Here is a 22,181-nt window from a genome sequence, read left to right as displayed (position 1 = left end):
GCAGCTAATAAAAGAATATAGAAGAGGGAACAGATCAAGAAAAATGATTAGACAAATAGATGTGGTAAAAGCAATGCACAGTATCGGAACAGGCCAGGATCTATCACACACTATTACAAATAATAAACTAAAGATGGCAGCATAGGCAGAAAAACTTAGAAGATATGCAGATAAATATAAAGGAAAAGTATAAAAAATAAGCAATTAATTGACCCCAAAAAAAGTTTTATAGAGAACTGGGAAACAAAGCAAAAGTAATAGAAATTCCTCCAAAAAAGAACACTTTGGAGAAATATTAATGAAGACCCTGTGGAACATAACAAAGGTGCTGAATGGATAGAAAAAAAACAGTAACAATCTCAGATGAAGATGACATGAAATGTGATGAAATAACAGCCAGAGAGATTGAAACAAAATTAAGAAAAGTTCCTAATTGAAAAACCCAGGCCTAGATGCAGTACTAAAATGACATCTTTACAGAAACATTTAGCCATGAGTAAGAATTACTTTATATGCACATCTCTAAGAGACACCAACCTGGTTAGCAACAGTAAAAACGAGTCTTCCTTAAGAGTGAACCTATAAGCCATCCTAAAAACTATAGCTCAATAACTTGCCTTCTAACGATATACAAACAGTTTTATACTGGAATCGATGCAGCCATAGTTTACTCGTATAAAAAAAAAAAAAAAAAAACTCTATCTTGGCAATAGAACAAAAGCACAACAAAAGACAGTCATATGGAACAAAGGATTATTTGTTGCTAAATAAAGACATAATAGAGCATTTCAAAAAGGGGAAGAATCTGAGTATGGCATGGATAGATTACAAAAACAAGCAAAAAAAAAAATTGACAGCATTCCACATTAATGGATAAAGAAGTGCTTGCATCTTACATTAACCAGTTACATTAGTGACCCATGAAACTGTGGCAAATCACTTTGCAGTTAACCCATGGCAAGGGGCAAATTATCATCCCAGGGATAAAAATTCAAAGAGGGGGTATTCCAGGATGATTCTTTGCACTGCGGTTATTTTGTCTTGCCCATAACCTATTAAGCTGTTTACTTAACAGATTAGTGATGAAAAAATATATTAGAAATGTATTGTGGCAAATCCCACGAATACAATAAAAGCAAACCGGTTTCGGCTAAAAAGTTATAGCCTTCTTCACTTGGAATATGTTCATGAATTTATACAATACCTTAATGAGAATAAGTGGGGTATTCAGTTTACATTGCACATTGAATATCAACAAATAACATTTTTGGATATCATTATAACCAGACAGGAGGATTATACACTGGAATCACAAGTATACAGAAAATTTCCAGAATATAACACCTTGTTACATGCCTCCAGCTATCATCCTTGCCACATTATCAACAATATTCCTAAGTTTCATCTAGATATCAAATGTATTTGTTTCTCCCAACAAACTGTTAAAGCCTGCCAACCAATTTACTAAACCAAAAAGAATCTGCTTGGATTATTAGGTTAGGTGCTCTATTTAAACCAGGCTTGAATGAGTTAAGTTAGTTCTGGTCTGAACCAATTGATGGATTATTTTAATTAAGTGATTGGGTTTTTGATATATATATATAACAGCTGTAAGGGTTTGGTCTAATGAATGTTTTTTGATGCACTGAAGAAGGCTATAACTTTTTAGCCGAAACCGATTTGCTTTTTTTGTATTCATGGGATTTGCCACAATAAATTTCTAATATATTTTTTCATCTTTCCCTTGTGCTGGATATAGTTTTTTTTGGACTCAACGTTACATTGGTTTGATCCGTGCACTTTGTCTTCCCTGCGTATTTTTGGTTTAGTCTACTTAATAGATTAGACCATGGTTAAAGTTTGACTCTTAAGAAAGCAACCTTGTTTAAAGACTTCTCATCTGTTTTTTGAGGATGACTTAAAATTGTATAGCTCATCAGATGAGGAGTTGGAGGTACAGCTTTTAAGTGGTCAAACTTTCTCTGATATAAGAATGTGCCACTTGGTCTTGATAAATATGCAAAAGCAATGTTTAAAGCAGGAAAGTTGCAGTACCCAGAAAATATCCTCTCTGGGATAGGAACTTTATATAAAGGAACTTGAGCAGGAGGGAGTGTATAAATATTTGAGAATTGATGAAGGATCAGCAATAAAACATGAACAAATACGAATAAAACTTTATGTTCCTTGTTCTAAAGGACGTTTGGGCCTCCTCGAAATTGATCACGTGTAGCTCTGCAGTCGTAGGACTGCATACATATCGGCTGACTTCATCAGATCTAAACATGGTGAAAGTTTTAAAACATGGGGAGAAGTCTGACTTCTGTGTTCCATTTAGCAGAAGCATATCGATGTGAAGCGAGGATGGAAACTGAAGCAGAAGTAAACATAAATCAAGCAACTAAGTCTGTAAAAAAAAAAAAAGAATTTAATACGGATCAGATGAGAAGGAAAGGAATGTGGAAAAGGCATAAATATTGTGGCAAGTACAGAGATCTCCTGGAACATCCTCATGTTGATCAGGATTTGGTGCAGTAATGGTTAAGAAGATGTGAACTGAAACCAAAAAGTGGAAGGTTAATAATGGCAACCTAGGATAGTGGACTTTCGTGGACATTGCTTTACAAAGTCCAATGAACATGTGGGAGAAACAGACAAATGCAGGTTCTATATAAAAAAAAAAAAAAAGATCAGGAAACAGTCACGCATCTTGTTGCAGGGTGTGATGCACTCATGGCAAAGGGCCTGTATGCTGAAAAGCACAATAATGTGGCAAGAGTGTTGGACTTGGGATTGTGCAAACACTACAGTACTGAAATATTGGGGAGCACTAGAAACACGAACCACAAAGCATTGCAGAGAATGATGAAGTTTATTTCCCATGGGATCACCCATTACCAACAGTTCAAAAAATAGAAGCAAGAACACCAGATACAGTAGTCCAGGAAGAACACCCAATGATTACAGTGTCTTGCATGCAGAGAGATGCAGTCATAAAATACCAGGGTTTGTAGGCAGAAACAAGAGTAATGTGAAAGAAGGATACCCAGGCAGTTCCAATAGTAGAAGGAGCAACAGGTCTAATAAAAAGAGAAGTTATAGTTGTATTTAGACACGCTACCGATGCATGTAACTCCATATGAATTACAGGGGTCCGTTCTGGGCACATTGCGAGTGCTGTGAAGAACACTTTTGGTTAACATCAAAGAGTGAAACAATACTAATTTCATGAACTTTAATCATACTCTGATTAGGAATGGGGTCCATTCTGGTCATGGTATTAGAAACCCAAAAAACTAGGAGAAATTAAATCCAGGGAGGTATGTCTCAGGTCATTTACACCTCATGTACAATGTCTGTGTCATATGTTTACTTGTGGTGCAGGGGTGTGTATGATGTGACAAATCTTGGCACCTGATAGGCAACTGAGCATGACTCACTCCTTTATATAGCCTTGTGAGTCGTGTGTCTCATTAAGGAGTAACGTTTGATGAGGGCATTGGTATGTGTGATGGCTTGCCTTATGGGCATTTGGAGTGAGTCTGTATGACTCAGATGTATGTTACATAGTGGGTGCTGCCTGTATTGTGTGTTTGTGTGGTTGCTGAAGGTATTTATTACTTGAGTTACATTCAGGAGACCCATGTGGTTTAGGCAGGTTTACTTCTAAGGGCCTCTGCATATGTAGTTCTACGTTTTTGGTCTGAGCTGTTTGAGACTAGTTTAGTGTTGGGTTGTCAGTCTTATTTATAGTGTCTTTGTTTGAGAGTTTTGCATCCAGTAGTATTATGCAAATCCATTTCTCATACACTTTGACAGATTAAGTTGTAGGTGGTCACTGATCATGCTTCAGTTGCTACATCGTCTCAAGATGCTCATTTCAGTCAGTCTGACTACAGAGACATGTGGAAAGTGCAGCTCCCTGGTTCCAGTTGTTTAGTACTGTGGATTGGTGGGGAAGTAGTGCCTAAGAGATTAGGATTTGCTTCTCTGGAGTGCTGTCAGTCGGCAACGGGCAGTACAAGTATATGCACAAAGAGAAACAAGACGTTTTGTACAACTGCGAATTAGGCACATTCTGTACATCCTCTATTTCAGAAATTCTGAAAGCTTTGGTACTAAGTGCCTGTACCTATAGAGTGCATGGCTAAAAAGCAGCTTGCAAGCACAGGCACCTTATGGTAGTAGAGAAAAATGCATACACATTTAAATGAGCTCACTGATCAATAGCAGCTCAGCACAAGACAGTGTTCTACAGACAAGCAAAGGTGTAGAAATGGGTCAGTTATTTTCCTGCTCTTTCACTAGAGATTAAACCAAGGCAATTCTGACTCTGATCACAATACCTGTCAAAAATAAGTGCAGAGCTATTTAGTAAGAAACGCAGAAGTATTTATCCTTTGAGTTTCTAAGCTGGTTGATTTATACTAGATTAGACCATCAATAGGGTGTTTGCGTAACATTGAGCAGCTCTGATCTAATGGGCACACAACTGGATAAATGCAGGCAACTTATAGCGGATAAATTAAAAAAAAAAATCAAACAAGACCACTGGCCAATAACAAAACAACACAAGGGATTTTTTTCTGTCCGTGCCTCAGCTGAAAAAGGGTTTTATCCCAGTTGGACATTCCTGGTAAATAAACAAAGAATTTATTAATTTGTCTTCCAGCAACTGGGGACTTGGAAATGTCTTAGTTCTTCCTCTAGTCCCAGTAGGGTTTACACCAAAGCAGTTTTGATTTTTAGATTCTGGTGTCATTCTAGGGGGTAAAAATATCAAAAAGCCTGGAAAGAAATGGTAGAAAGTCCAAACTGCTTTCCAGGAATGGCCTCCCCTCCCCTGGCTTTCATGCATTCTATAAAAACATTGCATAGAAAAGGCACAACAGGGACAGAAAAAGTCATTTTCAAAAACTACCGACATACCCTAATGTTGCCCTGATTTTGTTATTGCTGCTCAAGGCTAGGAGACTTTACAAGTAACTCCACAGCCTACAAGCACTACTTGGTGTGGAAACGTAGATATATGTGCATTGTCACAGAGACCTAGCTGAAGACCAGTAAAAGCACTGTATCAGTGGAGGTCATCCGTGCCTATCACTTGTACATCTCAACACAATTTGGAACTCCTCCATGTCCAACTTACTATGAGCAAAGCCCTTTATCACATCATAGGTAACTGCAGGACTTCCTCTATGTCCCCCACCCCATACCTCCTACCTAACCAGTATCGAATCCCTATGCATCAAGCCAAACACTATTCTCCTAGTTGGCTTTCAACTATCCCACCATCAACTGTGAGACTTGTACATCCTCAAATGTGTATGCCCAGAAATTTGTGGACTTCCTAAATACAACCCCCCTGGACTAGTTAGTCCACACTCCAGCCAGTGGAAATAAAATCTAGGACTTGGCCCTTACCAATATGGGACAGCTCTGCTCCTCACCTATTGTAACCTCCTCAGTGGTCAGATTTGATCACATGCCAGTCACAATCACCATAAGACTGAAGTCAGAAGCATCCACCAATATCTCCGTATTCGGAGACTACTCAAAGGCTAATCTACTAAACTGATGACCTCACTAAATTGAAAAGCCCCCTTTTTCAACAATGATCCCACTGCTAATGTAGAATCCTTTACTGCCAAGTTCTATGCATATTGAGATAAATGCATAGATGTATCTGTCCCGCTAAGAAATACAATACAAAATTCAAAAATAAACCCCTATGGTGGAACCTTTGTATAATCAGGCTCTGTAATAAACAGGAAAAAAATTGTTGCATGCATAAATAAATCTACCTATTGAGAAACCAAAAACACTCTCTTGTTAAACAAACAAGGAATTCTGAATACTGAATCCTGATCAAATGAATCAAAACCAGATGAGTTAGAGCCACCCAGGCAAAAGGTAACCAGAAAGCCTTCTTTAACTGTGTTACGAATCTTAAACACAATACCCAGCACTGCTCAGAGCTAATGGTAAATTATATTACATACTCAGACTCAGAGGTCATAGCCAGTCTACTCATGATCAAATTCAGCTCCAACTTCATCTCCCTCTGTCCTCCAGTATTTTTGGATCAAATGTCATATCTAACTACCTCCTCAAATCTCCCCAGAACAAAGTTCTCAAGGCTGTACCGAAGGCCAAAAACACTACATCTATGGGGCCAGATAACTACCAGGCTGCCTTCTAGCTAGCCTGAAACATGAATTGTCAGACCCCCCCCCCCCAAGAGGCTATTCAACGTTAACCTGAAAGCAGGGTTATTACAGACCTGGGCAATTACAGACCCATACGTGTGACCAACCTCGTCTGTAAGGCTTTGTTATTGGACCAATAAATTAGAGATATTGGTGACCTACAGGCTTTTGACTCAACACAGTTTGGATTCTTCAAAGGCAGATTCTGTCTAGTTAACCAGGTGACCTCTTTGGAAAAAGTCACTGAGGTAATGGCTGCGGGTACGTCACTGCACACTGACTATCTGGACCTTGCAAAGACATTCAACAGCAGCCCACAGTGTGGCTTCATAATCAAACATTCCCAGCTAAATGTTAATCTCTATTGCTCATTGGATAGGAAACTGGCTCACAAATAGAGCACAGGAAGTACCTCCCCCACAAGACTGTCGCCACTGGAGTGCCTAGAGTTCAGTCCTTGACCCACTTCCATATGGCATTCACTTTTCGGTGGTCAAAGCTAATGTTAAGGGATTGTGGCTCACCAAGTTTACAGAAACTCCTTGAAGAACATCATGATCCTACAAGAGGGCCTGTTTCCGCAAATAGCTGGTGCCAAAACAATGTACTGAAACTAAATGCCAATAAATTTATAATCTTATCATTTGGTAGTCAATAATCCTGTTGTCACTATCACATTGACAACACTGCCTCTGAAAACTGATCCTGTATTTAGAAGTCTGGCAGGCTATGGTGGCAATGAACTGTCTTTTGATCACCATGTATCTACTCTTGTAAGGAAGCCCTTTTTCCTTGCACAGTGTATATTGAAGGGTAGAGCATCCAAATCCAGGGATGTAATTGTTTCTCTTTACTTGGCACTTATCAGGCTGATACTGGAGTATAATACCCTTCTCAAATGTACCTGTCCAAACACTTATTAGTGCTGGAATGACCACAAAAAATTTTTTTCACTAAAAAAAACTAAATCATAAAGACTATGCAGACTACCTCAATGTCTTGTCTCACTAGCTTGTATGATCTAGGGAAGAGAGAGGTGACCTCTCTCTCGCTTATAGACCCTCATCCTCCCCTGTTCTGTCAGACCTTTTTTCTCATTCTGAAGTCCTTTGGTATTAGGAACACCTGCTCAAGGTCAACAGAACATGTTGGAAGGATAGTTATTTATCACAGAGAATAGCACTTTTATGGAAATGGCTTCCCCATCATGTGAAGCAGAGTACTTCTTTTACTCTATTCAAATGTAACTTGGACAAATGGATGAGTAGCAGCAAATTCACCCCTGGTTTAGCCCCAGTGGCCTACATGAATGGCAAAATTGTGTAAGTATCTAACTTATACTTGTGCGGCCCATATTTGGAGATCCATTTGGCAGAATATAAAGGGTAATAATTACCATATGAATGCAGGGATAAACTACTTAAGGTCCTCACATATCAAAAGCCTAATTAGTACCTATGAAACTATAATTATTGCATATGCTGGTAATCATGACTTTTCCAGGATTTACTTAGCCCAAAGCTGCTACAAAATACTAGACTAAGTGCAGTAAAAAATGCTACCCTAGTTCAATCTGCTGATGACTCTGCTCTGCTAAAACCCTCTCTAAATTCCAATTCGTTACAGAACAATCCTTCTTATCAACTGAAACATGGCTAGTTCTCAGCTGCATCTAAACCCTAAAAAGAAAAATTACTGCTCTTTACCTCAAAACACATTGCTACGAAAACAACACTGTTCACTGTAATCTCTGACAACGCCACCATGCTGGAACAAGTAAACAAAGTTATCGGGTGTCATGATAGATGACTAGTTGAATTTCAACCACCATGTACCAGGCACATGGCTTAAAAAAAAAAAATCAAAAACCATGAACATTATACAGAATAAAGGAACTACCTCACTGGCATAGCCTGAAGACATATAGCCTCTACTTTCTCACTGCCATCTCTCCTCTATGCTCCCCCCAATCTTAACTAACTTTCAAGTCTCAGAAGTATCCAAACTTGAACAATGTTGTAATAAAATAGCCAAATTTGTTGCAAAATATTAACTTCTAATTTAATGTCAAAAATCGGTGATCTCAAGATGTTTACTATTGCTTCTATCTACGTGCCTCCTGAGTAAAGATGAGTCTATGGAGGAAGAAGACCTGCTTTCATATATCAACTCCGAAATGAGAAACCTTGTTTCTTCTGTATTGACTGGGGACTTTTTAATGATGCCTTCAGCCACCCCATTCTCTCCAGCTTTGTGGCTTTTGTCAAAATTTCCCAGACCGTTTGCACTACCAAGGGAAAAAAGCAAATAAAAGCCTACTGGACTGGGTATGCCTTTTTTCCCTTTGCCTGTAGCTGGCATTCTTTTTCTGACATCATTGTCGCAACATATCTGGAACCTGATCAAATAGCAAAAAGAATGATGGTCACTTGAAGGGTAGCCTTGTCAGGTGTAAGAGCAGTGACTGATCTGACCTGGCAAGTATAGTAAACCTCCATAGGGAAAGTTGGCATTACAAGACCTCCAGGAAAGCCAGCACCTTTTTATGAAAAGCATTATATTAGATAGAGTCAGACTGTCAGGAGAGAATCTGGCCCATTTCCCTGTGTGACTGGGATGTATGTTTCATACCGGCCCATTTCCCTGTGTGACTGGGATGTATGTTTCATACCGTATCAGAAGTAATAGAAAGATGGAGATCTAGTCTGCTTTAGTACTATGCTGCAGGCAAACCTAGGGTTCAAGCAGGTGTTTGAGTGGATTATTAATCTGCCCTAAATGTTCTCCTGGGGCAAGCAGAGGTAAATGCAGTGTGTGCCAGTGTAAAATTTACATCTAGAGAAAAAATTCTGAGGATGGTGGCTAGTGTTTTTTGTGCATATGCTAAATAGACCTATAATATTAAAAAAAAAAATGCGTACACCTCTAGTAACAGCATAGCCACCATGTTGCACAACTATAATTACCTTTGGCACTAGTGCAGTTGAAGAATGAAATATTACTAAAACATGTTCAAATTCAGCTGCACATTATTCAGTCTCATCGGGACATCCTGCCTGTACTTTGTCCTTCATCTAACGACCTGTATCTTTCCTGTCCTCCCTCCTCTTTTATACAGTATGTTGACGACATTTTGCAATTATTTCCATCTCTGACAATCTTCCACACCTACTCACCATTACCCAAGAATCTCAGTTGAAAAATCCAACCAACTCCTACTCAACCCAAATAAAACTAAACTCCTCCTCTTCCTCCCTAAATCTCTGTAATACCTCAAATCTACTTTTACTGTCTTCTCCCTAAATAACACTACTATCAAGGTAGAACCCCACACTAAACTCTTAGGGACCATTATTGATGAGCAACTAAAATTCGATCTTCACATCCAAAACTACATTAAAAAAATCACCAAAAATTTGGTCTACCCTATAGAAACAAAAAAAAATTCCTCACAAATGAATTTAAATCTAAACTGTCTAGCACAAGCCTATCTACTACCCCACTCTATTGTATGCTGCCCCAGTCCTCACTAACTTTCAAACAAATCTTTTGACTAAACTAGAACTCACTTAGATTTGCTGCTAATTAGTCATTTCGCTGTCTCTAAAAAACTTAACAGTGGCTAGAATTGTGCCATCAACTCCTTCTGCCTCAACTGCAAATGACTCCCTCCATCTTAAACCAACCCCAGTGCTGTCCTGCTCTCTCAATTCTCATCACTCCCTACTTTCCTAACCGTTCAGTCCACAGCTCAGACCAACACCTGCAGATCTACAAACCCAATAAAACCATTGGCAAATATCTCTATAATCACTGTGTTGCCAGTGCATGGCATAAACTGCCTCTGTATATTTAACATCAATTTCTAACACAAACTGTTTAAAAAAAAAACATCAAAAGAAGACAATCTATTAAACTGCTGGATTTTCTCTTGCACTGATGCAACATAATGTACATCTCCCCTCTGCTTCAACTAACTCCTCCTTCCTATTAATCTGTTCCGTTCCCTGTTATCCTGCACTTGTTCCTTAAAATAGGCTGCACTGTAGACTCTCTGGTCCTGAAGTGTTGTTCCATTTTATTCCTTACCCTACCTCGTTTCCTTAACATTTGTAAGAAATTGTCCTGTAACTATTTCTAGAATAAAACTGTATTGTGATTACTGTTGTTTTTGCTGTTACTTTGTATATATACAGGATGAAACTACATGTGATTATGTTACCGTTGTATTTGATGTATCGTGACATTTTATATTGTGTATATACCTTTTTGGTTCGATTCTCAGCTAGAGCGTCTTCTGCGTGGAGACATGCGTGAATGGGCGTACCTTCGTTGAAGGTTGTGCGTCAGGGCTGGTAACTCGGCACGTAAAAATAAACTACCATTCATTAGCAGACCGGAGTTCCGCTGTGGCGACCCCTAACAGGGTAAAAGCCGAAAGACACAACAACGACCTTTTTTGGAGCTTCACTCCTCGGGTATCTGCTGAAAAAGAGCATCTGTCCTGTCGGACTAACCCAGTCAACAAATGTCAAATAAATAAATTAAATCTAGCAATTTTTTTTCCTTGTCCAGTTCCAAATGATGGATTAAATGTTTTGCAGGTATATAGCATACTTGTGGAGTGGCAATTAGGGTGTGAATCTCGTCCATTGAGGAGATTCACAGTCTGTCACTGTGCTCCTTTCACAATGGATTGCCTCAACTCCCACAAACTGGCTGGCTCTTTTCATGGTTGGATCTGGCAATATAACATTAAGGTGGATTTATTTCTGTGGTTATTATGGTCTGTTTCTAAAATGCTGTCTTAGTTTCCAGTCTAACTCCGCCTCTTCCAGTTGGGTGGTGGTGGTGGGGGGGGGTTGCAGTTATGTCTCAAAACCTGTTTAACCTTAATTTCTGCAGCCTTTTGTTTCCACAGTAACTTGTGGGTTATTGAGATATGCCTATCTTACCCATACTTCCCCCATTAAATTACCCAGTGGTCCAGAGTTTGCCACCCAGTTATAAATGCAGTGATTTGCAGAGCCCAGCTATCTTGTATGCCAAAGGGATAGAGCTCCCCATTAACTTTTCTACTGCACAGAGACTTCCCTGAAAGTGTAAAACTTCGGTAGTATCACCACAGTTCACTTGAGTGTAGAATGAAGAAGAACAGGGTTTTGATCACAGCAAGGAGCTTAGAAGCACAGCACGATAGTCAGCTATTCACTGCCATTACATTACCTCCATATGGTTCCCATCCCTGCCTCATAGAAACAGACTGTGCTCCATTCTTGTGTATTTTCTGTAATGTGAATCTAGTTTTTAACTGAAGTTTTCCTTCCTAATTTACAGTAATTAGGAATGCCAGCCCTAGGAACATCAGCCCTAGACTAGACATATCTCCTTCAGTCATAACTGTAATAATCATTAAGGGGTCAGAAATTTCTTTCAGTACCTTTCTAAGACCTGTTAAAGCCCAGTGATCTCCAGTTTTACAAGTCCTTGGAGATTCTACCTTTAACTGTCATTTTTATTGGGATCTACCTCTCATGATAGCCTTGGGAATCTGTCCTGTGAATGGAGGAAAATGAACTGGTCTTAGCATATGTGAAGTTGTTATACTTGGCATAATGGATATGTAGGACCAGGTCTCTACTCTGCTATGACCTCTTCATTCTTTTCAGTAAGCTCTTTCATGGGCTTATTGCTTGCTTTGCCATAGTGTGGGCTTGCAGTGATGTAGGAAAGGGTATTTCTGCACACTGGATTATTCGTAAGAGGAGTAGTTTGGAATCCTGGAAAAGTTTTAGTTGTACAGCTGATGGTCCTGCCTGCTTTGGAATTATGAGTAGAGGAAGATGGCCATGGTCATCCATATCTGTCATTATGGTAAGAATAGAATTCTTGTTTAAGGTATTACTTATTATAGCCTGGGGCCACTGATTCTTAAACGCTAGCTAACATGCCATTATTGTTAATGACATCTCTGAAAGCTGTTTCTCTCATAAAATTGATTATCTTACTTTAGCTTTCAGGCATGAAACGCAGATTGGGGCTTGCATCAGATTTGTAATATATCTGTGTGTGAAAGAGAGAAGTACCACAACTTATCCGTAAGTTAGACATGTGGACTGTGTGTGTTGAGGTCAGGCAAATGCCTTCCAGCAATAGCTGCTAGCCTGTAACATTCAGTGTAACCTGCCTTCATGACAAGTCTCCTTCAGCTTGTTAAAAAATGAAAGGCTTTCAAATCAGCCTGTAAAAATTGGGATAGGAGAGGCTTGTCAAAATACACACTTCCCTTGAATACCCCTCCAGAGTTCTGTCAGAATACTTAAATATATTGAATGTTTGATTATTGGTTCACCATTTACAGAATTAAAAATTAATATTGGGGCATGATAAAAAAGAAAGTAACATAAATATACAGCAGTTGGAAGTGTTGCTCCTGCTTAGGCATTTTCTCTGTCTGCGTGGCTTGTGTGTGATCACATGATTGCCATCTGGGTGAGTGGTGCAAAATGATAGTATACTGACATCCTGAAAGAGTGTCTACATTGTATTTGTTATATTCGGCAAAGATTATACTGACAAAATGGGTTCTTGCACCCCAGTTGTTGGTCTTTAGGGTAGTACCTGACGTTTATCTCTTAGCTTGGTAGCCTGTTTACAAACGCTGTGATTTGCTGCACTCAAATATCATTCATGCTGAAAGAAAAGAGCTTTGTGTTACCTTTTCCCGCTGAACAGGCTTTCCTTTGAAAGTTTAAAACTGCAGTGGCAAGTATCACCACTGTTAACCTAAGTACAGATTGAAGAGGGCCAAGGTTTTTGATCTTGCTTGCAGGAGTTTACCTTCCGCCCTTCCTCCTCTGGTGATGAAGCTTCGGTATTTTGTTTGAGAGATGATTTGGTATTTAATACATATTTTATTCAGATTTCCCCTGTGACTTAGGATTGCATTGGATACAAACTCTTTTTCAGCCTGTCATTCATGTTTTTTTCTGCAGAAGTTGCACCTGTGACTGCTTTTAAGTTGCTTATTGGTTTCATGTCTTTTCTCAGTTGTTATTTATTATCATACCTTCAGTCTTAGGCTGTATTTACTATTTACGTTTCTTACTCTAGTATCAAGATGCTTTTCCTAATGATCTTTTGTTTAGTGCTGAGGTTCATTTCCCTGGTATCTCCCAGGCAGATCCTTGTGAAGAAGTGTTGGCCTCCCTGCTACATAGACTGGGTAATGGTTCTTTGTAGAATAGATCTCTAAAAACAACAGTAGTCACAGAAACACAGAACTTTAATGAAGCTTTCGGGCTCTCAACCCTTCATCAGCATTACACAATATGCAATTTACATCATTTAAATAGAGGAACAATTAAAATCACATGATCAACCAGCGATAATTTTAAAAAATTAAAAGGGAAATGTTTAAAAACATGAGAATGTATATATACAAATAATATAATGTAAGTCCTATATTATATATATATCAAAATGGTATTTTATAGGTTATTCAATTGACGCTTAACTAATACTGGTTTTATACTAGTGGTGTTATTTAATCCTGGTGGGGTTTCAGCCTGTAGTCTTATTATCCATTCAAGTTCTCTCATTTCTACAAGGTTATTTACATCACCCCCCCCCCCCATACCCACTTGTATTATATCTATACATCTGAATCTAAAGGTATGTGTATTAAACTCATGTATATGTTTATATAGAGCATTAGTTTGTATCTGTCTGTTTATTTCAGATCTATGCTCAATTATACGGTCTTTCAGACTACGTATAGTCTTCCCTACATAAAATACTTGACAATCCACACAAGTGGCGAGATAGATAATTTCCGTGGTGTTACAATTTGCATTAACATGAAAATAAAATTTCTTATGTGTTGTGGGATGTGTAAAGGTACTGTCTGCTTCCAAAATGTCAGCACAACAAGTACAGTTATAACATTTATAGGTCCCTTTCTTACTATGAACACCACTGTGCCTAATATCAAAATCCTTATAGCACAACATGCTTTTTATAGACTGGTTATTTCTGTAGGCAAAACTAGGTTTAGATCCTACTATAACACTTAGCTCTGGCATTGCCATAAGAATTGGCCAATTTTTATATATTATACTACTAATTTGATTAGAATAGCCAGAAAAGGTAGTTGTATATCTTAATACACTTTCCTTCTTCTTAATGGACGTTGAGCTACCATAATTTGCATCTATATTCTCATCTAAAAATATTGGTTTATAGTTTGTTTTTCTACCCTCTGTTATTATTTCAATATTTCTCTGTATAATAATTTCAGAGTATCCACTTCTTAAAAATTCAGCTTTCATTATTGATATCTCATTCAAATATACCTGTTCTTCAGTTGTCAGTCTACTTACTCTGATCAGTTGTGACTTGATTATACTTTTAAACACATGTGGGGGGTGCATACTAGTACTATCTAGATATCTTATTGTGTGCACATCTTTTTTGTGTACCATGGTTTGAATTACTTCATCCTTTTTGTATAATTTCACATCTAAAAATACAATCTCATTAGGTGATGAGCACATTTTAAAATTAAAAAATTCAGTAGTATTATTGATATATGTAATAAACAAGAAGAGTTCATCTTCCGTTCCATCCCATATGAAAAAACAATCATCTACAAATCTAGCATAGCTTTTCACATGTATCTAGCATAGCTTTTCACATGTATGTTCAATGCATGTTTATTACTTAAAATATATTCCTTCTCCCATTGAAACAATACTAGATTCGCAAAAGTGTTTGCAACAGAAGTGCCCATGGCAACTCCTGTTAATTGTTTGTATGGTGTGCCATCAAAAATAAAAATGTTGTTGGTTAGTACTAGGTGAAGAAGAGCACATATATTTTCCACATCTCGAGGTTGTTTATTTGTACTAGATAATAATAACCTTCTAATTGCCTCTATTCCATAGTCAATAGGAATAACAGTGAATAGTGATTCTATATCCAAAGTTACAAAAACATAATTATAGGAGGCAGTTATGTACCATGACTTAAGCTTCCTTAAGAAGTGTGTACTATCTTTCACTATGCTTCCACATTTAGGTAGTAATTCAGATAAAATAATCTGTAAATGTTTGGATATAGTTTCGGTTATCCAGCCCTTACCTGAGACAATAGGTCTCAGGGGTGGTTCTTCCAAAGACTTATGTATCTTTGGGATCCCGTATATTTGGGGGATCTTAGGGCATGGTGTGGAAAAGTAATTAAATGTATCGATTGAAATATCATTACTTAGCTGCATGTCATAAATAGCCATATTAACTTGTGTTATACAGTTTTTCACTTCAAGAAGTGTTACCTTTTTAAATGTACTAGTATCAGATAAAAAACTGGAGAATCTGTTCATATAATATGTTCTGTCCATTAAAACCACAGCCCCTCCCTTATCTGCTTGTTTTATTATTATGTCATTATCTCTTTTTAAGTCTTTAAGAGCTAGATATTCTCTATAGGAGAGATTATATTTCATTTTAGTTGTATCACGTTTACAGAACAAAGATCTTAATTCTGATTCAACAATATTGGTAAAAGCTAAGATAACTGGAGATAATTGTGGTATGAACAAACTTAATTTTTTACAACCATCATTACTTTCAACAGAATTCTTAAAGATTAGTTTTAGCATCAGACTTCTGGCAAACAGTTTTAAGTCTATGATGGAATTTACCACATCATCCATGGCAAAGGGAATAAACTTCAAACCTTTGCTTAGTATTATTAATTGTTCATCTGATAAAATATTATTTGTCAGGTTTAATGTACCTTGTCTTATTGATGGCTTCTCATCTATCTGCGTGGCGTTTTGTTGCTTTTTCTGGGACTGCTGCATTTCCTTTTCGCCCCTTGGGTCTGAGGTGAATTTTCCACTGCAGTTTGCGTTATGCTTTCCGTGTATGCCTTTTTTCGCCGGAACCCTTTCTGGTTGTTGCAGGCGAAACGGTAAAAAAGCAGAAATGTCTGTTTGCCTCTTCTCTTTCGGTTCCCGCTGTTGCTCTATCGTTATCGGCGTTCTAGGTACATCCAGGGTCACATTTTCAACTATCGAGTTAAGTAAAACTTCTACGTTAGATCCTACTGGGCGTTTGTGGGCTTCCTTCCCATTTATTTTCTCGATGTTAGCTCTTTCAGCTCCTTGTTGATGAGGGGGGGTGATGTAAATAACCTTGTAGAAATGAGAGAACTTGAATGGATAATAAGACTACAGGCTGAAACCCCACCCGGATTAAATAACACCACTAGTATAAAACCAGTATTAGTTAAGCGTCAATTGAATAACCTATAAAATACCATTTTGATATATATATAATATATGACTTACATTATATTATTTGTATATATACATTCTCATGTTTTTAAACATTTCCCTTTTAATTTTTTAAAATTATGGCTGGTTGATCATGTGATTTTAATTGTTCCTCTATTTAAATGATGTAAATTGCATATTGTGTAATGCTGATGAAGGGTTGAGAGCCCGAAAGCTTCATTAAAGTTCTGTGTTTCTGTGACTACTGTTGTTTTTAGAGATTTGTTCTTTGTAGAATAGAGCCAGAGTGGGTGAATTATCAAAGTAATGAGTTAAAAAATGTTTATTAAGTCATTTGCAGTTTCATTGGTACAGCAAGTAGCACAGTATCTCCTTTGGTCTAGAAGGTTGTGGGTTCTATTCCCACACCAGCAGATGGATTGCTGACACTGCAGTGCATCATAAGGGGTGGTGCTGCACTCCTATGTGTGTTGTCCTTCAAATGAGATGTTAAACCAAGGCTCTTTCTTGAGTTGGTGGTAGCTCAGGTGGATGTAAAAGATCACATGACACCTACCAAAAGAGTAAGGGAAGTTCCCCAAATGCCTTTTCCCTATTTCCTCTAGTAGTATAGAAACCACCTCGTGTGTTCCCTGAAAATAGGCCACTAGGCTAATGGGACTAACCTGGTCAACAAAGGATAAGTAGCCCAGGTGGATGTAAAAGATCACATGACACCTACCAAAAGAGTAAGGGAAGTTCCCCAAATGCCTTGGCCATATTTCTCCTAGTAGTATAGAAACCACCTCATGTGTTCACTGAAAAGAGGCCACTAGGCTAATGGGAATATCCTGGTCAACAAAGGATAAGTAGTAACATTTGTGCAGTTGGTCTCGCCGTAGTAATGTTTCTTTAACAATTCCATTTTTTTCATCATACTCTATGAGGTGTTCAGAAATAAAATTATTGTTTGCTGTGGTCTTTTGTATTATGCTAAACAAAGAATGTTTTTATTTATATTTGCAGACTATTGTAATGAATAGTGTGCTACGTTCCTTGGCTGCAAGCTTAGTTATATTTTTGGAACTGTTTCAATTGATTATCTTTAAGACAGCCTGTTTTCTGCTTATTAAATACTAGATTACAGCTGAATCTGTGATACGTTAATTTGTATTTTTGGATGTTAAAGAACTGCTTAATTTTGCTTAGGCTTTTTAAATTCTTTTTATTTGTTTTTTATTGCCAGTCATGCATACAGTGCACTTCTCCTTTCTTCTGTGTGCCTTGTAGATTTGTAGTGCTTGTCTGTCTACATTTTGAAGTGGTGAGAATATAAAATAAATGTAACAAAACAGAAAAAAATATATAATTGTTTTTCTTACAAAAAATGTAATCTGAACGAGCTGGAAGCTGTAGAATGTATTGAGCATAATTAAGAACAGATTATTTTAAAATATAGCATTTGAGCTGTCACATTTACAGAGCTTTTAAAGCATATATTCATTGACTGGTCTGAACAAGCAGGCTGTTTTGGATTATATAACCTTTTAGGAGGAAATGGGTTGCTGCAGTATTTCTTAGCTGCATTTAAGCTTTGCTGTTATGTTGGTTACTCTGCACTTTATGTAAGAAAACTAACTATTATACAGCAGTTCTTCTTATCACTGCTTATTAGATTCTATTTCATTTTTAATTAGTTACTGCTTTTTAAAGGAATAGGGCGGCCATGGTGGTGCAGCGGTTAGTGTTGTCGCCTCACAGCAAGAGGTTCTCCGGTTCGATTCTCTGCTGGGGTGCCTTCTGTATGGAGTCTGCATGTCCTCCCTGTGGTCGCGTGGGTTTCCTCCGGGTGCTCCGGTTTCCTCCCACATCCCAAAGACATGCTGTAGGTGGATTGGACACTCTACATTGGCCCTAGGTGTGAGTGTATGTGTGTGTGTGCCTTCTGTGGAAGGTTGGGCGCCGGGCTGGCAACTCGACACCGTAAAACTCCACTGCCAATCATGAGCGGACAGGTGATCCGCTGTGGCAACCCCTAACCGGGAACACGCCGAAAGAAGAAGAAGACTGCTTTTTAAAGGAATGTGTCACACAGTTGCAGCTAGTCATATGTATCATAACCAAAGCAGTTAAGTACTTTCAACCTCAATTATAGAGTGTAGTATATTACCACTAAATGTAAATAATGAAACGTGGCCAGAATCGTTGAGGAAGTGTTGGCAATCTTTTTTTATTACAAACATATTTGCTTGTGTCATTCCTTTTCTGCGTTGATTTCATATAGGCATGGCCTAAAGGCTTGGATAGGGCCTCACAGAAATAACCAAAAAACATCCACTAATGCTAACAAATGGTGTATAAATTCAGACATAGGAGGTATGCCTGTCATGGAACACTCATTACTATGAAACAGTGTGTATATCTCTGCCCTAACTGCATATAATAGACATACATACACAATTGAAAAAAATATCTTGGCACTTAAGTTCATCTTGAATGAATATTATATGTAGCTCTTTTAAATGCAGCTGGGACAGAATTAAAAACAGTGTCTCACTGTGTGATGGCACTTGTGATCTAGGAATAGCACCCGTGTGTGTGTGTGTGTGTGTGTGTGTGTGTGTGTGTGTGTGTGTGTGTGTGTGTGTGTGTGTGTATGTGAGACTGCATTTGTACACTATAAAACATTCCATCATGTTCCACCTCCTTGTAGCCCCCATAGGTTATACAAATACACTGAAGTTAAAGTTAATAAAATGCTTCTTACTATTCAAGCAATATGAACTGAACAAATAACTGTTGGTTTGATCCATCTTGTGTGGAGTCTACTGAAATCACAGAAGGCCCACATAATGACTAGGTTAATTTCTCAGCATTTTGGGAAGGATAAGCAACTGTATTTTGCCCCCCTCAATTTCTTTGCAGGCAGTTATAAGTTTCCCAGCATGGTGATTTCATTTGCACTTGAGAAAAGTATCCTTTAATGCCCTGGCTTGATATGAAATACTTAGAAAAATATGCACAAACTAACCCAGCATAAAGTGAAGTTTTTATGCTTTTATTCATTGACAAGACCTGCTTTCTAACGGTTTGATCCAGACCTTGCTTATAGCCCCCCAGTGACTGGAACATTAACAGATAAAGTCCTTTGCTGAGGGAGAGAAGACCTTTAGCAATTTTATTGTTGCTTTTTCAAATGGTGACAAAAACCTTGAAAACCAAGTTTTTCTAAGCAATGTAAGATCTATATCATTTGAATTCTCCTTCCGTGCTATCAAGTGAATATATAAACATACTCATTCTCTACTTGATCTAGACAGAATTTTTGCTCCCTTTTTTCTGCAAACACATCTGTACTGCTTTCACCTACTTGTGTGGTGTCTCTGTGGTTTTGTTTGATGTCTTTGTGGCGCTCTGTCACAAGCTCTTAGTTTAGAATCTCTTTCGGATTTGATATTTCTGTGGATAACTGCAGTACTTCCAATTGCAGATTCTCATTTTGGATCCCACAGACTCATTTGAAACTTTCAATCTTGCAAGTGCATTTAAGGCAGGCACACACACACACACGCGCTGACTGTATTTGTGTGTGCATATGTACGTATATGTGTATGTGTATATAATGTGTGTATTGTTTATATATATATATATATATATATATATATATTTGCACGTCTATACACACACACATTTATTTTATTTTTTTTTTTAATTTTAATTATCATGATTTTAGGATTCTTCTTTTTATATTACCTAAACAGCTACAGTTCTTCTTAACCCATGTTATTTTTGCCGGAGCAATGAAAATTGCAGCTGAACTCAGTTCCACAGTGGCACCCTCTATTTGCTGCTATCCTGAATACTCTTACTTTTCGCTGCGTTTTGATCAAGTTTTCTGTCTTAGTGAATGATCAGAACTCCTTGGCTACATGTGATGTATTGGTGTAACACGGGACCAAGGCATTTAGGTTTGCTTACTAGCTTTTATTAATTAAAAAAAAAAAAATGTTTTCTTGATTTGAGAACTTTGGAATATTATGTAAATTTATGCAAATGTACTCAGTTTGAAGAAGATTTTCGTTAATGTTTATAATTTAAAGCATTTGTGTCGTATGTAGATTGTATCTTGTTTAACAGTTTTGTTACTGCAGCATATCTCTCTGTCAGTATGCATTACTAGAAAAGACACTGCAAGTTTAACATTTTTTTTTTGAAGTGAGGATATTCTGTGTTTCATGTTATGTGATTAACAATGTAGGAAAGTAAGATACCCTGCACTCTTCTGAGATTTTGCTAAAAATTTTATCAGATTACTTTTCTGCCTGTAAGAATAAAAATTCTACTGTGGACTGAAATTGTTTGTTAATGATTGATATTTTGTTTTTTTACAAATTCTGGTATGTTAAAATGTTTCTGTTTTGTGACTGTCTGACTTGGAGCTGTGATTTATTTATTCTTGCTTTGCTTATTTTGTAGGGAAGTCTTCTTTAACAATTCAGTTTGTTGAAGGCCAGTTTGTTGACTCTTATGATCCAACCATAGAAAACAGTGAGTATTTTTTCTTATTTAAAGCTCTGTGAATTTAGAATTTTTCATTTAATATAGCCGTGAAGTTTCTAATGTATTTGAGGGTCTTGGCTAGTTAAAAGAACTTTATACCACCTTAAAAGAGATGCATCATTTTTACTTAAGGGTGCTCAGTGGTTGTAAACAAGATGTTAGTGTGAGCTCTCCACAAAAATATTGCTTTCCAGTTGTAGTAAGAATAGATTAGAAAACTGAAACGAATGGAGGCGTTTGACCTTAAACTGTGAAGTAGCAAAGGCAATATGGTATATTTTTTAAATGTTCTTCAGGTATGAGTTTTGTGCTGGAGGAATGGGGAGAGAAGGTTGGAAATATCTAAGAATGCTTATAGCATGTATAATTGCCTTATGTGTTTTTACTAGAAGTAGTATACAATAATGGAATTTCAAACACATTTTTAAGCAGTGGATCAAAGTTCTGTTATAGGGGTCGCGCATTTGCAATTGGTATATGCTGCATTTATGAAGTGTGCATGCTAATTATTGTTTGTTGTCTTTCTGCCTGTAAATGGGATAGCCAGAACAATTTCTAAGAATAAAACGAATAATAGAAAAAAATGTTTTGTGTGGAGGGACAATAAACAACATAGCAGTCGGAAGCAACTACTTGGTTTGATGGCATCATTTTGGAATGAACATCGGTTTACTTTCTAACTAGTTTGAAAAGAACAGGAAGCAACATTAATTCAGAATGGAAAAATGCAATATTAAAGAAGAAAAATTCCACAAAAAGATGTAATTTAATATTGGAAACGAGCCCTAAGAGAACAATAAAACTGTTACTGTTATGCATAACTTAAAAATGAGTGTTATGTGAACATAACTTGGATTGTAAAACAAGAACACTTTATCAGTGGCTAGAATATCTGAAGCAAATGGAGTGGTGCAGCGGTAGCATTGTTGTCTCGCAGCAAAAGGTTCTCCAGTTCGTTTCTTGGCTGGAGTGCCTTCTGTGTGGAGTCTGCATGTCCTCCCCACATTTGTGTGGGTTTTCTCCGGGTACTCCTGTTTCCTCCCATGTTCCAAAACATGCATCTAGAGCATTTCTCCCCAGGCCGCTGCTGAAAATTGGCTGCATTCCAAGTTGGACTTTCCCAGTAAACAAAT

The 22,181-nt window shown here is 37.6% G+C and overlaps 1 protein-coding gene across 2 annotated transcripts in view; it reads left to right on the top strand.

Annotated features, from left to right (window-relative positions):
• RHEB (Ras homolog, mTORC1 binding) overlaps window positions 1-22,181 on the top strand; it is a 782,482-nt gene that overhangs the window by 39,489 nt on the left and 720,812 nt on the right. For both annotated transcript variants that reach the window (XM_044066908.1, XM_044066909.1), the window contains exon 2: window positions 20,965-21,036. In XM_044066908.1, coding sequence (XP_043922843.1) covers window positions 20,965-21,036 — 72 coding nt within the window. The remainder of the gene's footprint in view (window positions 1-20,964; window positions 21,037-22,181) is intronic.

Source organism: Protopterus annectens, chromosome 3.part1 (genome assembly GCF_019279795.1).
Source record: "Protopterus annectens isolate FY-2018-M chromosome 3.part1, PAN1.0, whole genome shotgun sequence".
Taxonomy (NCBI): domain Eukaryota; kingdom Metazoa; phylum Chordata; order Ceratodontiformes; family Protopteridae; genus Protopterus; species Protopterus annectens.
The sequence above is the reverse complement of the archived record's forward strand: the minus strand, read 5'-3'. Positions and strand labels throughout refer to the sequence as shown.